The sequence below is a fragment of the Rhagoletis zephyria genome, unplaced genomic scaffold (genome assembly GCF_001687245.7).
Source record: "Rhagoletis zephyria isolate East Lansing unplaced genomic scaffold, Rhagoletis_zephyria_1.1 Rzeph_scaffold_00079, whole genome shotgun sequence".
NCBI classification, from domain to species: Eukaryota; Metazoa; Arthropoda; class Insecta; order Diptera; family Tephritidae; genus Rhagoletis; species Rhagoletis zephyria.
In genome coordinates, this window is record NW_016157163.1 from 405,671 (window position 1) to 431,957 (window position 26,287).

The window sequence follows — 26,287 nt, forward strand, 5'->3', positions numbered from 1 at the left end:
AAAGAACAATCCTAGGAGATTGGAGCGAAAAATTCCGATTAATTTTTCAAATGCATTTTTGAACCAACCTAGTATACATACGAGTATATAAGTACAAAACACTTCATATTTGCTGCATATTCGTGTGATAAATTGTTACAATGTTGCACAGAAATCTCATTTTTGTTCTACTTGCTGTACTTTAATGAAATCAGCTGGTCACTTTATGACTGCCGTATTTTACAAATTTGAATTTTTATAGTTTTGATTAAATTTTTAATTTGTTAATTACTCAATGTTGTGTGTGATTTATGAGAAACACTTATGTTTCAACAAGTTTTCACTAACTTCATTAATTCTCAAAACTGCATGTTACTTGATACGCCCAACCGTTGTTGCATTTAGTGTTTAATTCATTTCAAATTTTTTAAATTAAATATAAATATTTTAACTTCTTTGCAGTACCCGTAATTGGTTTCATATTTCATTTACTTGCAACGTAATTTTATTTCGTATTAATCTTGTAATATCAGAAGTACATGTGTAAAAAATTGTCTGACTCGATTTTAACATTAATCTCATTAAGACCACGCTATCGTTTGTAGTTAATAAAAAATATTTAATAATAAAAAATAACATTTCAAAATATTTTTAAATTTATACTTCTTAATCGAGTTCGGAGTTCTTTGCCTTAAATATTTAACGCCATAGTGAAGGCAGTGTATAGTGGCTGCATAGATCGAAAGCGAATGGCTGCGTTGAAACCTGCGAATGGCGATTGAGTGAGATAAATTCGACGACAGAGATAAGGATAACGATAAGAATAACAGTCCAATTCTGACTTAGATGGAAAAAAAAAACATTCGTAAGACAAATGCAAGGCAGATGGCAAAGTTTACTATCCTATTGTTATTCTAGTACAAAAGTCTCAGAAAAAAAGCTCTCTAATTCACCACTCGTGGTGAAAAGCTATTTTCAGAAAAAGCACTCATACATATATTATTTATCCCGCGTTGCTCCAAAAGTCGCAATGGCCGAGAGAGCAAAGCACTGGTGTGTCTTTCGAGAGATTTGGGTTTGAAACTTCAGGCAGCGAACTTTTTAACTGATTTCAAAAAAGGAGGAGGTTATCAATTCGGCGGAATATATTTATTTTGATCACGTTAACCGATTTCGAAAATTATTTTTGTCTCAGAGGTGGTCCCTTACTAATCTGGTTTAGATCCGATCATTGGATCATGAAAAAATTTACGGTACTCCTAAATTTTTATATGAGATTTTAGGTCGGTTTTGTTTTTTGTTTAAAAATTACTTGTTTTACTAAACTTTTTCATATTTTAGTTAATTTTTTTTTATGATTACATTTTCTTGTCATTTTACTTTTAGAAACTTATTTTATTTCTATTTTTTTTAATACATTTATTTCTAATTTCATTACATTTTTAGAAACATGTGTATTTTTGTTTAAACATAAAAAATTCATATGTATTTCTTTTTTTTAATATTCTTTTAATTTAATTTTCTGTTTTTTTTTTGTTTTACATATTATTCTTTCAAAAATACAAATATATTTTTTATTTCATTTAATTTTTAAGATACATTTTTTTTAATTTTCTATGAATTTTTAGATTTTGTGTTATAAAAAAAAGTATATTCTTAAATACCATTTAATTCTTAAGTACTATTTCCTCCTTTTTTGATTAAAAGTTTTTCCTTTTCTAATTTAGTTTTTAGATTTTAATGCTAAAAAATAGAGGGATCATTCCATACAAAATATGAAAGTATGAAATATGTTTGGTTATATTTCCAAAATTTTGAACTCACAGAAAAATATTTTCTTTCAATTTTTTGCAGTTAACTAACTATTTTTGGGAGAAACTCTAATGTAAATCTGAGATAATTACGAATATTTTTATTATTTAATTGATTTTCCCCGACAAACAGTTAATTAACTGCAAAAAATTTAAAAAGCTATTTCGCAGTGAGTTCAAAATTTCGGAAATTTTTTTTTCGAGATAGATACTGTTTTTTTATAATTTTTCACTATGTTAAATTCTAATTCATTTTAATTAAAAATAATTTTTTTTTGTTCATTTCCAGATTTGCGTGAAATATTTCAATGCCAGGACCGGTGGACGCTTGCGATTTTTATTCAAGTAAATAACATTGGCAAGTCAGCGAAATATTTTGCAGATTTTTGCTTACTTTTTCTTCAAAAATTTGTTATGAATTGCTTTGAAACTGGGAGAAGCGGAATATTGTGATACCTCATTAAAGGAATTTGACTTACTTATTTAGAAATTTCTTATTCTTCAGAGCTTCTGCAAACCAGAAGTTGCTGCTGCTACAGAAGGTTACCGATTCTTAGTTATTTGCGAAGATTTGAGGAGTAGCAAAAATGTGCCCATATCGAAACCAATTATTGCACTACGCGACAGTCAAAAAATACACAAACATGGTATGGCATTTATTAAAGAGGAAGAGCTCCATAGTACTGGTCTGTCCCTAAACATTGCAATTATTATTATTTTTTTTTTTATGTATTGAAATTTTTCTTATTTGATCTCAATTCGACCTAAATTATTAGAAAACTGTCATAAAAAATTATACCATAAATTGTATCTTTCAGGGTCCATAGCAAAATCTAAAGACGCATATTTTTTTGGAACATTTTAATTTCAATTAAACCCAAACAAAAGTCAAAATGACCCACACAGGTGAGAAATGGTACAGAATATGTGCCACAAAATTTTACTATAGACCATTTAAGACAAATAATTGAGACCAAATTAGAATATTCAATATTCAAGAGCCCCTTCTCTTTCATATTTGCCTCGCCGCTTTCGTATATTTTTTTTATTCATCTCAATTTGTTGTACGGTGTTATTGGTCTAAGAACCTCACTTCGTTCATACGAAAAATATTTGAACGACATCTCGATTTATATACTCAGAAAGGGACTTTACCCCATATAATACTTTTCCTGAAATTTTTCTGAAGCTCTTACGTTTGGCACTCATATTATAAAATTTAATTCAACTTTTCAAACAGGTGGCAACCATCTATAAAAGTATTTTCTAACTAAAACCTTTATAAATCGCTTTCGTCTGACGTTGTGATATATATATGTATGTACATTAGGGTGCTTTTTTTGACGATTTTTTTTTGTTTTTTTACTCCTGCCTCGAAATTTTGTGGGAAACATCTGAAAATAAGTTCCGTGAAAATTTTAGCCTTTAATATTAGTATCAACAATTCTATCAATAACTTCTACAATTAAGCTCAATAGTCAATGAAAATTGCACACTACCTCAACTTCAAAGCCCAATACCTCAAGAAATATCCATGTTAGCGATCTGGAGTTCTAGAACTTTTTATAGGAAATTTAATGGCCTACAACTTTGTTATTTGCATTTTTTCTGTAGCTCTTGTTATTTACGAGAAAAGGGCAAAGAAACTGTAATTTCATGAAAATATTGGGTTTAGTGACCCGTACTCCCTCGCGTGTGGCAGTTAGAGTTACGCCCCAATGGTTACTTTTGTAGAGCACTGAATTTTGAAGAAAAAACATCATTGACAATGATTATACCATTAAATGACTCTGAGCTATAGAATTTTGAAGAAAATCAATCAAAGTTTACATGTGTTTTAAACAGGAAATCTTTGCACGCCTTGATCGAGCACTTAATATTACTACAAAGGGCTCAAATTTTAAGGAAACTTGTTTTTAGGTATTTCCCAGAAAATTTCGGGATAGGAGTTAAAAAAAAATAGTCGCCGAAAAAGAGCCCTTACGTGCGTATATATAAATAAATTAACTTGTAACTAAAAATTCAATTAATTTCTTAATTACGTGGCAAGGCTCTTAACTGCAGTTCAGAAATAAATCCTTTTCCAGTCCATTTCGATTGGTAACCAAATTTTTATTACTCATTTAACTTATTAAATAATTTGAATTTCACTTTTTCAACAGGTGGCAACCCTCTCCAAACATCTTAAAAAAATCTATATATTTCTTAACACTCTTTTGTTGGACACCTATATTTTATTATTTCATATAACTTGTGTATAAGTTAACTAAATTCGAAACTTAAAACAAGTGGCAACTCTCATAAAAATATTTTCAGCTACTACATCCGTAAACCTGTTTCGTCTTGCATCCATAGTGTGATAAATATTGAAGCTACCTTTATGCAAATTGGAATTGATTTTTAAACAGGTGGCAACCCTGTTATATTTAGTTAAAAATAAAACTTCTTCAAAACCATATCGATTGATAGCCATATTGTGTTAGTTAACTTATTTTCTTAAATAAATTGTATTAAATTTTTCAAAAGGTGGACAAGTAAAACCTCATTACAGGCCAAGCAATTTAATTTGACTCCTCATTTTTGAAAATCGATCTAACGGTGCAGAACTAAAAATTACCCTTTTTGAAAGTCCTTCTTTGCTTGATCGCCATCAAGTTAAAGAATGATTTACGCGCCAAATCTCTGATGCCTTGAAAAGACCAAAACCAAAAATCAATACAAAATCGCAAACATTTAATTAATTTCCCTTCTTGAAGTTAATTTTTCAAAAGCTTACTGCCAATTGCATGTTACACTAAATTAATCAAACTCCAAAATTCACTACGGCGCTTGTCTTTCCAATAACGAGATCTCAATCGGATGCTGCTGCTCACAGACACATAAGCCATTATTAAAAATTTGAAATCCACTCATCAATTAAATTAGTAGACGGCACTTGATATTTATTGTGAAGAGGAATAAATTCCGCTTACCACATAACCGCATCACAATTGCCACAATAAAACAGTGCAATCACAAACGCTGTGAGGCAGCCGCAGTCGCAGTATTTTGTGGCTTTTAAACTTGCTTTATTAGTGCACCACTCACACACACACACAAACACACTCACTCGCTCACTCTAACGGCGAACATTTCCTGTGCGCAACACATTTACGCACAGCCAGCCACACAATAAAGCGCCACCACTAAAAATGCAAATGCAAATCAAGGCACGCATTCATGCCACGGAGATATGAAATTAGATGCTGTTGCCGCGCCGCGTAGCACGTGTTTGTGTTGTTGTGTATGCATGCGAGTGTTTGAGCAGACATCAACGGCGGTGTTGACTGCGAGAAGCCAAACACCTTGCTGGCGGCACCAAATGGCTCACCTATCCACGCGTACAAATCGGCAAGTGTGTGGCGGCAGTTGGACTATCAGTCAAGTCAATCGACTAACTATTATACTATCGCCTAACTATCGGCCAGCTAACCGTTGTGCCAGCGTATTTTGTGTGTTTCACGCGCCATCACAGTGGTTGGTTGCTGGCCACCACCGCTGCCACCGCTGCTACCACCGCTATTGCTGCAACACTCTTAATCATCATAATAAAGTTATTTATACGCAACAGCTGCCAATACTGTTGTCGTTAGTGCGCCTTCTGGCCATCTAAATGGGGAGGACAAAATCAAAATATATGTAGATAAAAACAGAAGCAACTCTGTGATCAGCAATCGTTTGACTGGCGATTGAAGAGTGCAGTAGTGAAATGCAATTGAAATTTTCATTTTGCGATCGTTGAAAAATAACCGGCCTATTGGCATTTGTGCGAGCATTGTTGTTGCACCAATATGGTTGTAGCATGCAATTTATAAAATACTGCAAATATGATTATCTTGCGGCTAAATATGTGACAGCCGCCAATAGCTACTTGTGAGCATCAACGTTTGCGTTGTGTACGAAAGGAATTGACTGGAAATACTCGTAACTAAAAGAGAAAATAAATCAGTAAATTATTTGTCTCGCATTGGCTTTAGACATTTTTAAAATCAGCTAATTTCATTTCCTTACTGTTAGGATTTTTGATACATTGGAAGGAAAAAAACGAAAATCATTAGGCACATTCGGTAGTTATGCAGCCTTCATCCTTAAATCTCGAAGATGCCTGCACTAAAATCCCCATGGGGGCGGTATTTGGAAATGGGGAGGTGCCTACATTCATATGCCTTACAAAAGGCACTACGTTCCCTTCTCGCTCCTACAGAACTAAACGACGAATACTCTGATGTTACATTTGCCAGATACAGACTTGTGTTGGCCGTAGTGGGATAGCCGCGCCAAGTTTGACAGTGAAATTGTGGCTAAGATAGTAAAAAGTTTTTCGTAAGATAAATGAAAGGACAGATGGCAAATAGTTTATCTAACCCTACCCGTATGCCATTTAGCTTGCGTCGCTCTAACAGTCGTAACGGCCAAGTGAGCAAAGCAAGCTCATGCACAACGCCATGCGCCATTAGAGTCCTCGGGCACCGGTTTTTTTTTTATTTGCATTTATTTTAATAAGCATTTTCTTAATTTTTAGATTTAATTCTATTAAAAAGAAAAGTATTTTTTTTTTAATTAGTTAAACTTTTGGCAAGTTATTTTTTGAACTTTTTTCCTTTTTGACCATAAATTTTTTCTTTCTGAATTTAATTTTCTTTTAGTTTTTGTCTGTAATTCTTAAAAAAAAATAACATTTTTAAGCTTCGTAAATTTTTAGAATCTTATTTTATTTATTTTTTCTTATTTTCAAATTTAATTTGTTTAATTACAAGATTTTATTAGTTTAAAAAGAAAAATATGTTTTTGCATTGAATTTTTTTGAGATATTTTTAAGCTTTTTTCGATTTTAGTTTTTTTGTACTTTTTTAATTTAAAGATTTTATTTTTAAAATATATTTTTTTTTTAATTTAAGTACCATTTTTTCCTTTTTTTGACCCAGTTTCTTTCGTCTTCAAATTTAATTCTTAGATTTTATTACCTTAAAAGTAAAAAAAAAAAAAAATATTTTAATTTCTTTAATTTTCTAAAAATATTTTTTATTTATTTTTGCTTTATTTTCATATTGTTTTTCTCTCTTTTATTTATTAGTTTTTGTTGTTTTAAAAAGAAAAATTGATTAGTTTTTTAATTTAATTTTTATTTATTTAATGTCGTCTCACGAAAGCCTTTTGTCTTCCGAAAGACTGCGGTGTGTTGAAAGACAGTTGTCAGAATTGCCCTGTTAAGCGATCTTGTACAAAGCACCTTGTATGTTCTGGAAATGTAGTATTTGTAAAATGTCCTCAATGTTAGCCTGTATAAAACGGCCAGCCCAGAATGTGCAGCTTCCTTGGTCAAATTATGTTACGCTAACTCTCTCGAAGTCGATTAGATATCTTTTTTTGAATTTGGCAATTAGGTTAGAGGTGTTTACAAATTGGAGTGCTACTATAAAGTACGGACAGATACAGATGTTAGGTGTTCATACTACACAGAATCGAAATTTTATCCCAGAAATTACTGTTTTAATTATCCTCTCTGGGAGCTATTGAGGAAAAGACCGAGTATTGAAACTCTATCAATCCAATTAGGCATCAATATGATAAGTTGATTATGCTCGCCAAAGGCTCTTGCCCAACCTCAGAAGAACTTCTGCTGAGTTTTCTTAAGCTGAATTAATGCACTTTACGAAATTGCAAGATGGCTGATCGCTTGTTCTCTTGGTATTCAGGCAATACCTAACTTCTCTAACAGTAAAGTTAATGCGACACATCTGGCCTAAGATACATAAGAGAAAATTTAGCCGTTGACTACTGCGACATGTAATCGGTAATATTACAGGCCACTTCCTGACCAATAAAATGGGTATGCAGGCGAATGACTTCTCCTGTAGCAGCTGCAACGTAAAGAAAAGTATACTAATCAATACTTGCTTGAGGGGCTGGGTGAACTGAGTACGCGACAAAAGGCTCAACTGCCCTGGTATGGAAGGTCCAGGGCAGAGACAAGCCAAACGATTTATCTGCGCTTGAAAAGAAGCTACTGAAAAGAATAAACTACTTAATTAAGGCAAAGAGGAACTCAAAACTCTCAACGGTGCTTCCCTTTGCTAACATCTCAATAAAATTATTCATCTAGAAACCAAAAATATTCAAAATCATAAACAAATTTTTACCAAACTTTCGGACATTTTAATCTGAATTTTTAGAAAGTAAATATTGCTGAGAAATTAATCCTTTCCAAACCAGTTTTGATTGGTATCCATCTTTTAATAATTAGTTTAACTAATTAAAAAATTTTGAATTTAAACAGGTGGCAACCCTCTTAAAATATTTTGAAAATATACTAAATGTTCATACTGAACTTATCTTACTACTCTTTCGTTTGACATTCACTTTTTAGTATTTCACAAAACTTCTATAAAATTTAATTAAACTCAACTTTTCAAACACGTGGCAACCCTTTTCAAAATATTTTGTAACTAAAACCTTTCTAAATCTCTTTCGCCTGACACCCAAATTGTTATACATATTTCAATTACCTACCATTTTTTTTTTATTTTAAAATCAATTTGATTTTTAAACAGGTGGCAACCATTTTTCATACAGCTTTTTAAAATCATTTCGGTTGCTACCCATATTGTAACAATTGTTTTAGGTTTTCAATATATTGAATTTAATTTTTTAACAAGTGTACTGAACAGTTATTTTAATCCTAATCTCAATAGCAAAACCGATCTTATTCTTAATCCATCCACGACCTTCTTCAGTCACTTTTTCGTTTGGATTTATAGCCCAACGTCCGTTTGCATTTGCTCCTAATCGAATACAAGGAAGTTTCATTTCAATAAAATGCGTAAAACCGTTGCCTAAAAAATTTCCAGAAATCAGGGCCAGTTTACATACAAAAAAAATTGAAAAAGACGGCAACAAAAATTATTAAAAATCAACGCGAGTTCTAAGCTACTTCAAATATGCTCTTAGTTATACTAAAATTTTCTGCATACTCAGAAGCTTCCTAAAAGTTTAATATAAAAAGTTCGAAATTTTTATGTCAACTTGTTAAAGTTTCCTCAATTTCTTATAAAGCTTGAGGCTGGTTAAAACGTAAACAATATTTTATAGAAGCATAACAAAAAGAAATGTATTTCATTAATTTCTTGTGTAAACACCGCTTATCAGCAATTTAGTACGCTTTATCGATTAAATTCCTTCAATATCTCCGATAAATAATACTCCGCAGGTTCGTAGCTTAAGTCTTTCATACAACCAGTCATCTCTTCGCCTTCGATTGGCATAATTTTTTTTGTTTGGCATTTACTTATTTACCTATAAGCATAGGCAAACTTTGCTGGCAAATAAGCATACAAGTCGAAATTATGCTAAGCCGCGCACAACAACAACAATAACAAAATACACCGAAGAAAATGCGCGCTGATAAATATCTTAAGCTTCAATTTGTGGCATTTGACGTTTCATTCGACGCAGCTGATGTGCTTAAGGCTCCAGCACAGGTCGTCTTTTATTTTTAACAAATCTAATGTCTAATACGCTTTGCATTTATTCCAAGTCTTTGCCAGCGTTATTGCATTTAAAGTGTGTATGTATTTTGCAAATAAGCCAGCCGGCAAATCATAATGCCTTTGCTATTCTTCTGGGTATTGAGCGCCGTTAATCTCTCTTTTTGCATGGCATTAATGAAGTAAGCAAAACTGTTTGTTTTTTTCCAGTAGCTGCTTTTACCATATTTATCACTATGCACGTATGTTTTTACTTATTTTTTTCGATTTTTATTGAATGCTAATGTATACATTTTTTTCTTTGGCTTTTAATGCATCTGCTTATCTAATCTCCAGGCGCTTCTCTCCATTTTCAGATTCAGATAAGTTAATCAAATCGATTTTATGGATTTTAGCATAAATTTTTTCGTATGAACTTACTCGTACGTACTTAAGTAAATGTAAGCATCAGCGGATTAGCATATAAAAGTTTCACTTTTAGCTACAATGTAATGAAATACCTGTTTAAACAATAAAGCTTTCGAATATGAGAGGCAAATTAACGGAATAAAGCTGCTTAGGCATACGCTCAGAGGTAGTAGCTTTTCGAGGACCAAATTGATAGATTAGCACAGGTTGTTCAGCAGGAATTGTAATGCGAATTATCAGCTTTGGGGATTGCACAATTAAATTGAAAAATGTTAAGCAAATCAAGAAACAATTTTGATGACTTTCGATCGTGGATGGATAGTAAAAACTATGAAGCCTAATGGTTATAAACCAAAAGTATCCTCTGGACTTATCCATAAAGTGTGAACGTGAACTAAAAGTCGTCAAATAAATATAATAATTCTTAGTAAATATATGACACTCTTAAGGTTAAGAACTAATACCAAGATTAAGACTAAATCAAAGACAAATCCAAAGGCAATGCTGAATATGATTACTATGGCGAAGCCGAAGCTGAAGACGACCACGAATGTGGTTACAAATATGAGCACGAAAACGAATATAAAGCCAAAAATAAGAAAGAAAATAGAAAAGAGAAAAGAGAAGATAGAAGATAGAAAAATAAAGACTTATATGAAGACCAAGACCAAAAGGAAGACCGAGACAAATACGAAGACGGGTCTAATTACGAAAACGAAGACGAAGTGGAGGACGATCAAAAAGCTGAAGACGAAGAATATGAACACGAACGAAAACGAAGATGAACACGAGTACGTATAAGACGAATATGGCATATGAGAAAATTAACACGAACACGAATGCAAATGTAAATGCGAACACTAATACGAAGTTGAGTACGAAGGTAAACACGAAAACGACGACTGCCATTTAAAATGTGTTACCATGAGTGTTACATTTGCCATTGCTATTACTATTGCCACAACCATTTCTATTTTACATTTACCATTATGATTACTACCATTAACATTAGCTTTATGATTCCCATTACCATCACTGTTGTCATTACCATTATTATTTGTTACTAACATTACCACTACCACTGCAATTACCATTACCATTACGATCATACTACAATACTTGGTTAAAGCTCCTCCATTTATGCAGCTAGGAATATGAAATTTTGCACTATTTTCATTTATTATCAGCGTATTGTTTACAATGAAAATGCAGAGGATAGTGTACCTATAACGTATGGCTTCCATACAACTGATTGTCCGGATAGGTGTTTTTACTAGGGTATTCAATTACTTGGCCTTTTTCCTAAACCGGTTTTCGAATTTTTTGAAAAATTTAAATTTTAGAAATAACGGGTGATTTTTTAAGAGCTTGATAACTTTTTTTTTAAAAAAAACGCATAAAATTTGCAAAATCTCATCGGTTCTTTATTTGAAACGTTAGATTGGTCCATGACATTTACTTTTTGAAGATAATTTCATTTAAATGTTGACCGCGGCTGCGTCTTAGGTGGTCCATTCGGAAAGTCCAATTTTGGGCAACTTTTTCGAGCATTTCGGCCGGNTTTAGAAAAAAGCATAGCAAAATAATAAGTTCATTTTTACGTAAAAAAGTCACGCTTCGTTTTATTTTAACAATTTTTAATAGTGCTTTATGCTACCACACGGTAGGTCCATGGTTCCATTTCTAGTCCCAGCAACATCAAAAAAAAGTTTTTTTTTTCAAATAGAGGTCGCCCCGGCACACACAGTCGCAGTTTTCCGAGTGTACTTCAGACATAAAGGAGCTTTTTAAGAGGTGTAGTAAAAGTGGTAGTTTTGTGTTCTAACTTCAAGAAGTAAAATACGAATTGGACGAGAAGCTAAGTCAAACACATAGAAGGCGTTGAAGCCCCAAACATTAATTTATTGTAATCTAATAAGATATAATTTTCATCCCCAAATAACCCAGAATAAACATATTTTTTAAACTATTTAGGGATTTCCCTTACGCTGGAAAAAGCCTTTATAGCTTATAAAAACTCAAAACTTTAATTGAGACGTCAAGATTTGTATGAAATGAAAAAAAGGTTTGTTCAATGAAAAAGAATTCGGTCTATTCGATATCCGATGGAAACCGATTGGAAAAAACTGCTGATTTTTAAGTAGATAAAACCGATAAATTTCGTTACCTATTTACCAGACCTACTGAGAAAATCGCTAATATCGGTTATCCATAAGATTGTACAGATATCGTGATATAAGTCCTTAATGTAGGCAGCCAAAATCATGAAATTTTTTTACCTCTTTACTTACTGATCATACCGGACCTTCTGTGAAAATCATTAAGAACCTTACTTTAAAACTACTACCAAATAAACAAATCACCCTTCTACTATCATCAATGACGTGTGACCAAAATATCAGGCACTCACAAAAAAAAAAAACAATTAGCAATATTGGCATTGATTTTCTCTACAAACAAAACTGTTGCAGCAGAAAACAGCAATGCAAATATATCTTCTCCTATCCTCTAACGCACCTGCAGAGGAGCCACAAACCCTTAAGACGAATTTCTCAATGAAGCAACATAAAAAACCACATTTTCGGATTGTCAATAGAAAATTGCATTTACTAAAAGCGCAGAAAGAGTTGATTTCTCTGTGGAAATACGAATCAGCATCTGATTCAATCAACAAAACTTTTCTCTTCAGGCATAGAATCTGTTGATCATGTTATCTACACAAAACAAAACAACTGAAAATTTTACAAAGCATTTTTTTTTCGTATCTAATAACTTTAATCGATTACTGCACGTTCCATCAACAACTTGTTTTACATATTTACATGAGCCGGTCAATACTTACACTTAATTGTATATTCGGACTCAAATTATTACTCAAATATTTCTTCTCTTTGATATTTGCATTTGAACATTCTACATAGTATACATACTTACATACATAGATACTTCCCACACATTCAATTTGCATATAATTTTGCATGCAACAATGTTGCTGTGAAACTTATTTGCAACAATGTAGTGATTGCATAGCTGTGCACATCAAGATATTAATGAGAAATCAAAGATAAATATGTACATAGATGCAATAAACGAGTGCACGTACAGACAGGCATGCAGACGTAAGTACAATCAAACAGACGTACCTACATACATGCAATTGCCATATTGTAGGTATGTATGTTTTTGTAGACACACACATAGCCAGCAACAATCAAGCTTCAGCTGATCACGTCTGCAGCAACATAATCGATAAAGTAATTTGAGCTGAGGAAAAAAAAAACGAAAAAGGAAAGAGAAGATTAAGTAATTTGAAAGACATGATATTTTAAAAATTAATTAAGAGGTTAGATACAAACATAGTTATTGGATAAAAAAAAATGTGTATAACTTCATTTTAATTTATTCTTATGATAAGAATCTATTGAATATAATTAAGGCACTTCATTTAAGTAGGCATAACGGTAGATAGATATTTTAAAAATAAAACAAATAAATAAATATTTTTTGAATTACTGTTGCCCTAATAATATTATCTTTGGAGGTAACCAATTTTCGATACCAACGATACCAATAATAACTTTTTAGTGTAACGATGTCTATAACAAAAGCACTTATTTTAAACGATAACATCATTTTTATCGATATTTGTTCTGAAAATATGCGACGATTCTTATATGAATAATTTCACTCTTTAGATATAAGCCTATCTTTTGAACTACCTAACAGGGGTTTGGTTAATCGATATATCGATAACATAACCGACAAATTCATGCATTCATAACGATATGGAAAAATATATCTCTAAACTTATTAATTAATGTAGCGGTAACGATGTCAGGAATTACTAATTACTATCGATATATATGTGTATTAGATTTATCGTTAATTTCGATAGCAATGTCAATAAATGTATCTAGAACCATTTGGAGAAATATATCGTTATACACATAAGGAAAATAGAGATATCGATATAAAAATCTATATCGATAAATTTGTCGGTAAAATTTTTTCTGCTAATTTTCCTACATACGCATACACTGTTACAGAAAGCTTTCGTACCGATTTTTTTGAAAGGACTATTATAATAGCATCGTGCAGCATAATTTATTCATAACTCTATAAATTTTAACTTATATTTTTTCTTCAATTATTATTATTTTTTTTTTTATTTTGATGCAGAAATATTCCTAGAGTATCTAGATGTATTTCTTCATCAAAAAGAAAATTTTGATAAAAATGTTGCTTAGGTTATTTTGGCGATTAGGGCTCGATATATTATTTATTGATAATATTTTGAGAAAGAGAGCGCGAAATTTTTTATAGCGGAAAGAAAGAGGTGCATTTTTTTTTTAGTTTTGAGTAAAAATCGCTTTTTCTGCTTATTTGAGACCTTTTCGAATTTTTCCTGTATATTTTTGAAACTTTACGAAATCTTCTTATTGCTTAAGTCTAAAAATAAATAAAATGGAATGATTTGAAGTTTTTCGGCATTTTTCGGGAGATTTCGGGATCTTCTCGAAATTTTCTTATATTTTTTTTTTGCAATCTGGGATTTATTGTGATTTTTAGTATTTTCTAGAAGTTGTCGTGAAACGGAATAATTTTTGATTTTTCAACTTTTTCTAGACATTTTCAAAATTTGTTTTTCCAGAATTCGGGATTTTATTGTGACTTTTTTTTACTTTAATAATTGCTTTTTAGTAATTCTTATTAAAACAAAGAAATTTATTTATAATACGGCTTTGATCGAGACAAATCGAAACTTTCTTGACATTTCATCTGACTTTCCGAATAACTTTGGGACGCAATGAAATTTTTTTGAACTATGGTATCTTTGGGAATCGCTCGTGGCGTTTTCAGATCTACTAAGAATGCCCGTTACTGTCGAAATTCGACGGTTTTACTTGTTTTTTAAGAGCCTTGGAGTAGTTTTCTAACTTAGCACGTCCTTTAACTTTTAAGGTAGAAAATTACTTACCGGAAAACCTCCCGCTTTTTAATCAAAGCGTGACTTCAATCTGTTATATTTTTGAAGGTCTTTTAGGAGGACTTGGAATTGCCCCGATGCATACCATTTTGTCGATAATTTGATAGATTTCCATAACACTAAAATCCGATAACTCAATAAAATTTCATAACTCGATTATTTTTTATTATATTTTATTTTATTTTGACGACTCAAAAATTTATATATTATCTCACCTCTTCGAGCTTCTTGTTTTTTTTTTTTTGTCTTGCCAATAATCCACCATTACACGCAATCAACAGGCACGATTTTGCCATATAAATTGCCATTAAAATTTAACATGATTTTTCTTACAAACATTAATGCACATAATATTTATTATGATCGTTGATATTTTTTGGAGCAGTCCATCTCTATGTCTTTAATGTTGATCGTGCACACAAGATGTTGCACAAAAATGTGATTAATCACTGCGACTAAGTTGCGAATGTAGTCATGTACTTAGCAACTGGACTAAATGCATTACTTATCTATATTAAGGTGCATCGCCAAAAAAAAATTTGCGGTTATCCACTAGAATTATAAAAAAAATTTTATATTTTAAGACTTCTACCAAAATACATGAAAAAAATATTACGATTTACGTGAGCTAGACTTATTTCAAAACACTCGCAAAAATCGCATTATTTTGATTCCGTTGATAACATTTTTAAACACTTATATATATCCAATGCTTTTATTGAACTTGAGATAATTTCTAATGAAAAAAATTTGTGAAAAATAACAATAATTTCCACACAAGCAAACCTTTTAAACTTAAACTCTTCTGCTATCTCAGGTGATTTTTTAGAAAAACATATTTTTCAAATCTAATTTTATTTATAAAAGACTCGATTTGTCGAGGTATTTTGAAATAGTTCAAATCAGGTAAGTCTTAGTATTTTTCGGCAAGTTTTTGGTGGATGTCTTCATATATAATAAATTTTATATTTCCGTTGGAAAAATAGTACCATTTTTTGTATGGAGAGTGATGCATCCTAATATACATACATACATATGTATACAAATATATATTATTGTAATTGAAATTTATTCGTTTGGTACACATCGTAACTTATAGACTTGGGTACAACAATAAAAATAAAATGTAATTTTTTAATATTTTTTTATACATAAACAATTGCATCATCTGCATATTTTCAAAAAGTAAATTTGCTTTGGCAATACGCCAGCTATGTATTATTTATTTAAACATCAATTTGATGAAACACCAAACTTATCCAAACATTGAACTTATCCAACGGTTACCTAATACAGAATAAGTTAAAATTTAGCTACAAGTTTTTGCATTTTTAATTTTAGTAGAGTATAAAAACTAGGATGAAATTAAAAAGGCCCGGGCTTATGTAATCAATGCTGAAAAAATGTTGAAAATAGAGCAATGACTACGTTATGCCGGTTTTGGGCTTCAATACTAAGGTACTTATTAGGCACCCGACCAGAGAAGTATATGATATAGGACTACCTGTAGCAGCCGGCGGTATATCTATCTACACTGATGGAGCATGGAACCGGAGCGATGAGGAAAAAGAAGAATCAGTTGACCACTTCCTGCGTCGATTTTCGGCCTACATTCGAAGCGCCTCAAGCACTTATATTCAGGCTTATCCAACAGGCTGTGTGGGATAGCGGAGTTGGGACTATTAGCTCCCTTCAATTTCATTAGGGTTAGAAATTGGTTCAGTATTTTGGATAATGTCATGAAAGAACTTAGCGTCTCTCTAAATAGGAACCTTTCAGTTAGGGGGAAGTGTCTCCACCGGATATTCACTTGAGGAGGGCACTCACAACTTTGTCTACGCGAGAAGGTATGGAACATTTTCTACATGCCCCACAGTGATATTTGTTCCCTATTTCCTGCCTATAAAAATAAAGTATCACTTTTGGGGCTTTATTCTCTTGCGTTGGCTCAACTGATATTTCAGTTATCAAAATATGTTCCAAAATAGCTCCCGAGCTTTTGCGCCTGTTTGTATGATCAGTGGATGTAGCGCTTTGAAAAATGTAAAAAATGTAAAGCTAAAGTTTAAAGAACACCAAAAGCCAGAGGGGCGATCGATTTTATTATTTTTTTAATTGGTTTTCTTTATTTTGAGTCACCGTAAAAATTAGTTATAAAAATCGATATACTCATAAAATACATCTCTGACTGTTTAACTGCAACACCCTGTCCAACCTATGTACATAGCTACTTATGTATTGTACACATGATGCTGCACAAATACATATATAGTATAGGAATAATTTACATGTGTATCGTAAATTTTATAACTTTTATGGCAATTTTTAAACAACCACTTTTATTGCAGACACATTTTCGCAACAGCTAATAATGTTATTTTACAACAGTGCTAATAACTTGTGATTATTATGACTTGAAAGAGATGTGCTAATCACAGGTACTGCCTACATACATACACACACACATATACAGTGGCGGTCAAAAATGGATGGATGGGGTTTCATTTTTAATATTTGCAATGTTGTATTGTGGAACGATTTTCCGTCATCCCTTGTCAAATTTGGTTTGGAGACAAACCGGTTTCGGCGTTGTGCCATCTTCAGTGTCATTTTTCGTTCTCGTTCGGAGAAATCGACGGAAAATCGTTATACAATACATCATACTCCTACCCTGTCGGAAACACAAACAACCAAAAAGAAGTTATTTGCAATGTTCTTCAGTAAACATTTTGTTGATATTTTTTTTATAAAAATTTGGTTCATGCTTTAACAAAAAAGCTATATTAATCACACTTTCAAAATTCTACAAATTTGTATCTAAATTTGGGCCTTTTTAAATAGAATTTTTAGAAATTTTTTCGGTATGCAGTTAACAAGTTTATAAAATTCTAGTAAAACGAGTGCAAGTTTTGAGCTGCTAAAATATTGCATTGATTTTAAATTATTTTTTTTTTGTTGATCGCGTTTTGCATTTTTTCCATATAAACATGAATTTCGTGTGGAAGAATATGGGAAAAATAAAAAAAATCAGCGCCAGTTTTACTCGTTTTACTAGAATTTTATAAGCTTCGCAACAAACAATATCAAATTGAGAAATAATTTTTTCTCAAACGTTTGAAACTCTGTATGCTGGGTTGTTTATTGGTTAAAAAGCTTTAGATAAAAATTCTCGAAATTTTTCTAAGTTCTGTGTAAAGTTTGAAAGCGTGATTTATATAGTTTTTTTTTTTAAGCATGAACCATATTTTTATAAAAGAAAAACTCAATAAAATTACAGCTTGAAAAACATTGTAAATATTAAAAACTAAACACCATTCATCCATTTTTGACCGCCACTGTATATGTTCATACTTATGTAATTATATTTATATTCGCAATTGTGCATAGAAAAATAAACGAGCGTGAAAAATAAAATATTTCAATTTACTGTCTTACATACGTTTATGTTGCGTTGAAAGTGAACTCGAATTCTTAGCTAACTTCAGTTTCCCCTAGTTTTTAAATACTTTAAGCAATTTATTTAAAAAATGTAGAATTAATTTTATGGTAAAGTGCAATGTTTTATTTGGAATATCATTTATAAAAGAGGACCTCGAAGTCAAAATTAAACATACCTAGCAGGGTTGCATAGAGAATCTGAAACAAATTGAAGTGCCAGTTAATTAGATATTAGTTGGCCATTAATAATTTGAATTTTTCGATGATAAATTGGGCAGCAATTAAGGCTTAAATTGAACTGAACTGTTTGAACTTAGTCTAAGATCGTCATGATTTGTCTCCAACAATAATAACAAAAATATGGCGTTGAGTTTAATGCGAGCTGTAGTTACTCAAAATACATATGTCTGTGTTATTTCAAAAAATATTTCTAAACAGGAAATTTAACTGACTAAATACATAGTTTGCTCATTTTGTTGCAAGCCATATTTGGCACTTCGCAACACAATTAAACAAAAGACTTAAGCAGCGAACTCGAAAACCAATATATATTTTTCCTCGTAATGGAATTTTGAACATCTTCCTCACGTCTTTATTGCAGTAATTAAGAACTACCAAAACTCAATTAGCAATATTTAATTGAAAATGCCTACATTAAAAAAAGAGTTAAATTTTCATAATTTGCAATTTATTTATGAAAATTAAATGAAAGTGTATGCAAATAGGATTATTACAACTTCGCACAAATGAGCTAATTTTAAAACTGCACATCTTTAAGTAAAATCATACATTAACAGCCAGTTGTTTAATGTATTTTCCACTTAAAATTTTGCCCATAAATCATGTGTTGGCTTCCTTATTGGAAAAAACAATTTGAATATCCACATTTGGCCATTACATTGTGCAACGCCAGCAAGTGGCGAGCTGGTACTGGTAGCCTGAGTATTTGGCTGTTGTCAAAATAGAAAAATTTTAAATAAATCATTTGAAAACTAAAACAAAAGCAAACGTAATTGGGAGGTGAAGACAAGTCAATTTGCGAGGATTCCGTTGGTTGGAAGGAAATAATGTAAATGAATTTATCGGATTATAATTGCGATGTATTGAGAGAGAAATCTTATGATTTGATAAAAAAAATTGTTATACAAACTTAAATGAACAAAAAAAAATATATATAAATATATAAAACTCCTAAAAAATAATAAATGCTGTACCATTGGGAATCACAGAATGAACTCGAAAAAATTGATCAAAACATAATTGATCAAAGATATCGAAATAGCTGATAAAACCTGCAATGGTAAAATTTGAATAAATGTCCCATGGTTTACGGCAGCCATCTTCTTTTCCTATATATTTGCAAAAAGCTTTAAGAGCTAATCTTTCTGGAAATAAAAAAAGCTAAAAACCTGAATATACCCTCAACACTCACAGATGCACCTGTTCTGCAGCCCCCATTTCTGCCATAACCAAATACCTCTAAAATCATTCACATACTCTATTTACGTTTCGGTTTTTTTCTTTTTCATTCGTGTTGAACTCCACAAAAATTTTTCGCGTTGCACGTTTCCGTCGAGTTGCATATTTTTGGTTTATTTTGACGCGCACGCGCACACTGCATGGCACATGTCAACACCAAAGCCACCAACATTCAGCCAAACATTTAAGACATCTAAAATCACCAACAACAACAACAACAACAATCAACGCTACCACCGGCCAACACAAACATGACTAACCACGTTTCCATTCATCTGAATTTCGAGCATTTTCATGCTTGATTTGCTGCACTTGCGATTGAGTAATGTGACAAGTGCGATCGTGAATTTTGCGGTAACTAACTAACGGACTGAATTGAAATTAACCACTGCGAGGTGAAGTGAACTAAGCTGCATGGTACTGCTGAGTGACAGTGCAGCTGACGGGGTCTAACTGGGTGCTGGGGGCTGACTCGCCACGTCGCTGACTAACAGACTGCTCGTAGAACTGCTTCGCTTGCATACGAGTCGTAACTGACTGTCTGCTAACTATTCTATGTAGTTCATTGATCGATTTAGTTTTAATATTTTTTATTACATTCGTAATAATTTTTTTTAGTTATTTCCCATAAAAAGTTATTGCTTGTACTGCATTTTTCTACAAATCGTTATTGCGATTGGGATACATACATACTGCGGGTAGTGAATGCTTTTTTGAATTGCCTTTATAATAAATTATAATTAAAAAATATTCATTTGCAACTAAGGTGTTACTAAGGCTAATGGTTTACAAAATATTTTATGATTTAGTGCATACGTGTCGTTAATTATTTCTTCATTTGTGATACATAAATAAGTAGATTAATTTTTACAGCTTTAAGTGCAATTGAAATAGGCAAGCCTTCATCTCTGACCGTCTTAGGCCTACTGATCTATCGAACTCAGATAATTTTAACTTCAGCTCATCCTGATAGCAAAAATGAAGACCAAGGTTTTAAACACTTTACTTATATAAGGGGAAAGGTGAAGAGGAATATGTAGATGAAGAAAATTATACACATAAATGTAAAAACAAAAATAAATATTAACAAAAAGATGAGGGTGAGAAGCCCGATAAAATTAAAGATGAAGACAGAGGAAGAGAGGTTAAAATAAATGTAATTATAGAGAAAAGATATATACATAAGGGGTATTCTCTGAGTCTTGCAAAGCCCTTGCATGGTGCACAGATTGCACAGATTGCACGGTTAAAACCGGTTTTCGTATGGGACAGCTTTGCAAACCGTGCAATCCGTGCACCGTGCAAGGGCTTTGCAAGACTCAGAGAATACCCCTATAGATAGAGACACAGAAACTCAATCTGGGAACTATTTCGGGATTTTAAAGATTTTCGGTATTCTCGGAACTTATCGATATAATAATCGATACTTTTATCGGTTTTGTTATCGAAATTTTTATCGATCTTTTTATCTTCTTTGTTGTCGATGTTTTAATCGATTTTGTTATCGAAATTTGTATCTATATTTTTTTATCGATATTATTATCGGTTCTGCTATCGATATGTTTATCGTTTTTGCTATCGAAATTTGTATCGATTTTCTTATCACTATCTTTATCTGCCTTTTTATCGAAATTTTTATCGATATTTTTATCGATTTTGTTGTTTCTAGTCGATTTTGCTATCGATGTTTTTATCCAATTATGTAGTTATCTATATTTTTATCGGTTTTGTTGTCGATAGAGCATAAAGATAAAGGAAAACAGAATAACATAAATTCCATTAGAGCGAACAAGATGCAGATAGGGATCAGATATGGGCAATACACGTGATTTTCTACGCGTGAGTGGTTTTGAGAGAAAAATCACGGAACTTCCGTGTGGTCGTGCATGACTGAAATTTTAGCTGGCGTGAGCGTTCGTGAATTAGATTTTCCGTCAATCACGTAATTTTCACATATCGAGGCCTAACCCCCAAAAAGATGTAAGCGAAACATTTTTTTTTAATTTTCTTTTTGATAAAAAAAATGTGCTAAAGCATCTAGATGCATTTCTATGTCAATATTAAAATTTTTAAAAAATGTCACTACATCTCTTTGGTGGTTAGGGCTCGATATATATGTGTGTATGTGTATGTTCAAACAAAATAAAATCCTAAACTATGTACTACTATTTAACTTATTTACTGTACATACTTTTGACGTATTCAAACGGAAACAGTTTTTGAAGACATCAATGCGGAAATGCAGATTTATTTGAAAAAAATCAGCAAACAAAAGTTGTGACGACGTTTTAAAATTTTGGGAGAAAAATTTGAAATACTGACCAACTCTGCTTCTGGAGTATATTGTGATTATATAATTTTGATATTCTAGCAAATTTCTTTTTAGTTTACTAGTAGTAAAATTAGGCATAACGGTAAGTTGCCCTAAAAATAACTTAAGATTAATTGGTCGAAATATCGAAGCACTGGAGTTTTAAATTATACAGAACCCTTAGCTTACCTAAAGTTCTATCATTCTAACAAATATTTTCAGATTTTGTAATTCCACAAGCAGTATTTTGTATCTACTTATGAATCGAAGCAAAAATTAAGCATATAAAATTTTTGTCACAGCGAATTTTAAGTTTTTCACATTACTTCAGAGTACACGCTTTTTCTTTAGTTTAATGTTTTTTTTTTATTTTTCTAATCTTTTTTTGTTTTGTTTTTTGTCTAAGTTTTAAAGCCCACTAATGCTATTCTGTGCAATGCTTTTGCGGTCAATGCGGTGCCTGCCCGCCTTCATTCTTCCCCACCGCTCTGTTGTCCACTCAGTTTTACTAACGAATTTTAATGCAAATTTTGTATTCATTATTAAATATTTTTGTGGTTTCGATATTTTGCTGTTCGCTGTGTTGGTATTTCGTCAGTTTTGTTTTGAATTTTGTGATTTTTCACGCTCGTGATTTGTATAAGATTTACAGCTGCTGTTGACGATCGTGTTTACACTTTGTCACCCAACTGATTGTACCTGATTTATTTATGGCTGTTTACTTTTTGGTTTTTGCTATGCAAGGCAAGTAAATCTGTAGCCCGAAAAGTATGACAAAACAAAAGGCTGGAAATAAAATTAAAATAAATCTCAGCTTTGATTACTAAATTTGGTGTAATTGTTTTTTTTTTTTTTTTTTTTTGTAAATTTATACCAAATTTGTGGCGACTGCAAGACTGTAAGTCGTAATTAGAAAAAAATATATAATTTGGTCATTTGTATGTGGAAAATTTAAAAGACATGTTTGATCTTAAAAATATATAAATCGTCACCTGAAATGCAAAAAGCCGTAACTAAGAAAAAATATAAAATTTTCTTAACGATTGATTATGATACATTTCATCGAATTACGAGTTGGAGCTGCAGTTTTTTCATTAATATACTATATTTTCTTGATAGCGAAAACGGAGCCGACTTCATCTTATAAATGTTTAGCTGTTAAAGCCCCGTTTTCGATATCAAATTTGTACAAATATTTTTAAATGTAAAATGAGACACAAATTTGTTTAGAAACTTCAACAAAACCCCTAACAAATTTAGGTAAAATTTTAAGAATGATCGAAAAATGTAAATTTCTTATCCATACTACATATTTACATTAGGGTGCCTCAGCAAAAAAAGTTGCGGGTTTTGCAACGGGATTAAAAAATTGATTTTATTAAATGACTTCAGCCAAAATATTTCTTAAAAATGGAAAAGATGGAAAAAGAGTACCGATTTTTTATTTTTATTTTTTTTCAACAATTTTTATGAGCTCGAGGCCGTATTGAGTGCAAATTTATTGTGGAAAAGCAACAATAATTTGAAAAAATGGTAGAAGTGATAGCTATTTTATTTTTTTTTTTTTTTGTTTTATAGAGAGTGATGCACCCGAATGTATATTACGGTGGTCCAAAAAAAATATTCAAATTCGTAAATTTTATGCTTTAACCCTATTGGAATGTTCCATACGGAAGAAGAAAAAATTATTAAAAATCAAGGCAATTTCTTAGGCACTTAAAATTTGTACATTGTTATACAAAAATTGAATGACCCTGAAAATGTTGCACAGTGTTATATTTGACTAAAACAAGAACCAACTTCTAGTTATAACATCATTTAAAACTTAATTTTTTTTAAGCCAAAAATCTTGTTTAACAATACCTTTCCCTATTTTATCTTCACAGAGCAACAATTCGTCAACAAATTCCACAACATTGAAAATATACTGTAGCAACAAATATTATACAGACATTGGATAGCAACCGCCTTTCTTGCACACCCCTCGTACATCGCTGCGCCCCAACGGATGCGCCGCGCTACGTTACAGCCACTAAATGATTGGCACGGATGAAATGTCATCCACTGGCATGGATATATCGGAATCCTTTCGTGCAGAGGATCTTACAAAAACGGATTTTTTCGATTTCGTCACAGCGCCCGACATGGGCATCGGCATCGGTGTCGGCGCAGATGTGGTCGACATCGGTATGGGTGTGGGTAGCTTGCATGCGGGCAATGCAAGTGGCGGCGCACACCAGCAACATCAGCAACAACATTCACATCATCAGCAGCACAGTAGTCACCACCATCAGCAACAGCAGCAGCAGCAGCAGCATGCGCATCTTCAGCAACAACAACGCAGTCATGAACAAAGCAATAGTTTAGCGGGTAGTATGCCACACGATGGTGGAGGTGGCAGCGGCGGCGGTAGTGGTGGTGGTGGTGGTGGTGGTGGTAGTGGCGGTGTCGCTGGCCGTGTTAGTACCCCAGGCAATGCCAACAGTTGCATAGATGGCTCAGATGGCAATAGTAATGGCACCAGCAGTGATCCGACGTTGCAGGGCTATGAGGTGAGTAGATTTCAAGCTGTTAAAACCAATCAATGGTTCTGGCTTTAAGTAATTTATGGGGAATGATAATGAAAAATACCGTATTGTATCTACTATGTACTAATTAAGCAGATCTGCCATTGAACTGATATATATCGATTCGTTCAGCTACCACACAGGAATGCTAAAGTGTGCCTTGATACCTCAGGTCAGCATAACAAGTTACTGGTATACAGCCTGGTCCTTTTACATATAATTTAAAACTACGAACCAGTGGACCACCTGGTCCTCAAATGTTTGCGGGGTATATATTAGGGATGTTTATTTTTCGGCTTTTCCGATCCCTGGATTTTCGGTTTTTTTTTTTGGATTCGATTTTTGGGAAGGACGAATACGAATAGGTAATTTTTAAGCTGACAAAGTTAGAAGAACGAAACTCTAGGATATTATCGAGTTTATAGAAGCCCTTAACATATAATTTTTTCAAAAACAAATATTGCGAAATTTCAATGATAAAATTTTAAAATGAAATTTTCAATATTTACCAGCCCTTCCGCACCAGAAACTTGAATCTATTTAAGTTAAGTTATATTTTATACCCATACTTCTTTTCTAAGCACATTTCTCTGAATTTTTTAAATCATTTTTACAATACTGACGTCAGAGTGAAAAACTAAAAATACAATTTTGCGAATATTTGTGTTTAAAACTTTAGTAACGCGCGGTGTTATATGTATAATGAGCTAGACATTTATAAAAAAATATTAACTATTTAATAAAAAAAAGAAACATAGCCAATACTGGTCAAGAAAAGGAGTTTATATTATTGCCTTCAGTGCTAATTACAAATACCGAAAATCCCGGGATTTTCGAGACCTTAAATTGTCCGTGATCCCGAGAATTTAAAATTTTCGCTATGACTATCTGGTTAGCGCTAAGAGAACGAAAATTTCACTATCACTGGTTAATTACACTAGTTACAAATTTAAGAAAATTTGGCGATCTGTGATTTTGATACCCATATCCTTATAACTGTATGGCTAGTTGTAGTGAAAAATTGAATTGGTAATGAAATGCTCAGTGCATTAAAAATTTAGTGCAGCGTGCCCAACCCTGATCTTTGCCTAGTCGATGGTCGAATCCACGACAAAAATTTCCTATATCCAGTTTTAATAAATTTTACGAATTTTCTTCTAACACCTCTTTGTTTTGACAGCCATATTGTAATATTTAATTTCTCTTATCAACTTTACTTAAATTGCAGTTTTCAAACAGGTAGCAACTCTCTAACTATTTTGCAGCTGTTGTCGAGTTATGCGCGTACAAACACACAGACAAACAGACAGACAAAAATTCTAAAAATGGTTGATTTAGCTTCTGTTGCTCTAACGAAGACCCCCCCCCGCCCCATATTACTTTTTCTATAATATCTATAATGTGTAATTTCATTATATGTATAAAGGATTATATCCGATGCTAAACTATTGATTTCAGTTAAAATTTCATCTTTTTTAACTCGATTCGTCTTATAAGAAATGAGCTCAAAGTTAAAAAATTATCAGAAAAAATTACGTTTTCAAAAGAAGTTTATAGCAACTTTTGTTATATACTTATATTTGTAAATGTGGTGATAAATTAGATTAGGATTTACTATTTAAAAATTTAAAATTTTTTTTAGTCTCAAAAAAACATTATTTTTTTTTTAACCGACTTCCAAAAAAGGAGGAGGTTATCAGTTCGTCGGAACATTTTTTTTTTTTTTTTTTTTTTTTTTTTTTTTGTTACCCCATAACTTTGGACCCCGTCAACCGTTTTCGATA

The 26,287-nt window shown here is 32.1% G+C and overlaps 1 protein-coding gene across 1 annotated transcript in view; it reads left to right on the forward strand.

Annotated features, from left to right (window-relative positions):
* Nucleotides 1–26,287, forward strand: part of LOC108373304 (neurogenic protein mastermind) — a 93,214-nt gene that overhangs the window by 53,582 nt on the left and 13,345 nt on the right. The window contains exons 2-3 of the mRNA XM_017629179.1: nucleotides 2,080–2,135; nucleotides 23,823–24,488. Coding sequence (XP_017484668.1) covers nucleotides 23,973–24,488 — 516 coding nt within the window. The 5' untranslated portion in view covers nucleotides 2,080–2,135; nucleotides 23,823–23,972. The remainder of the gene's footprint in view (nucleotides 1–2,079; nucleotides 2,136–23,822; nucleotides 24,489–26,287) is intronic.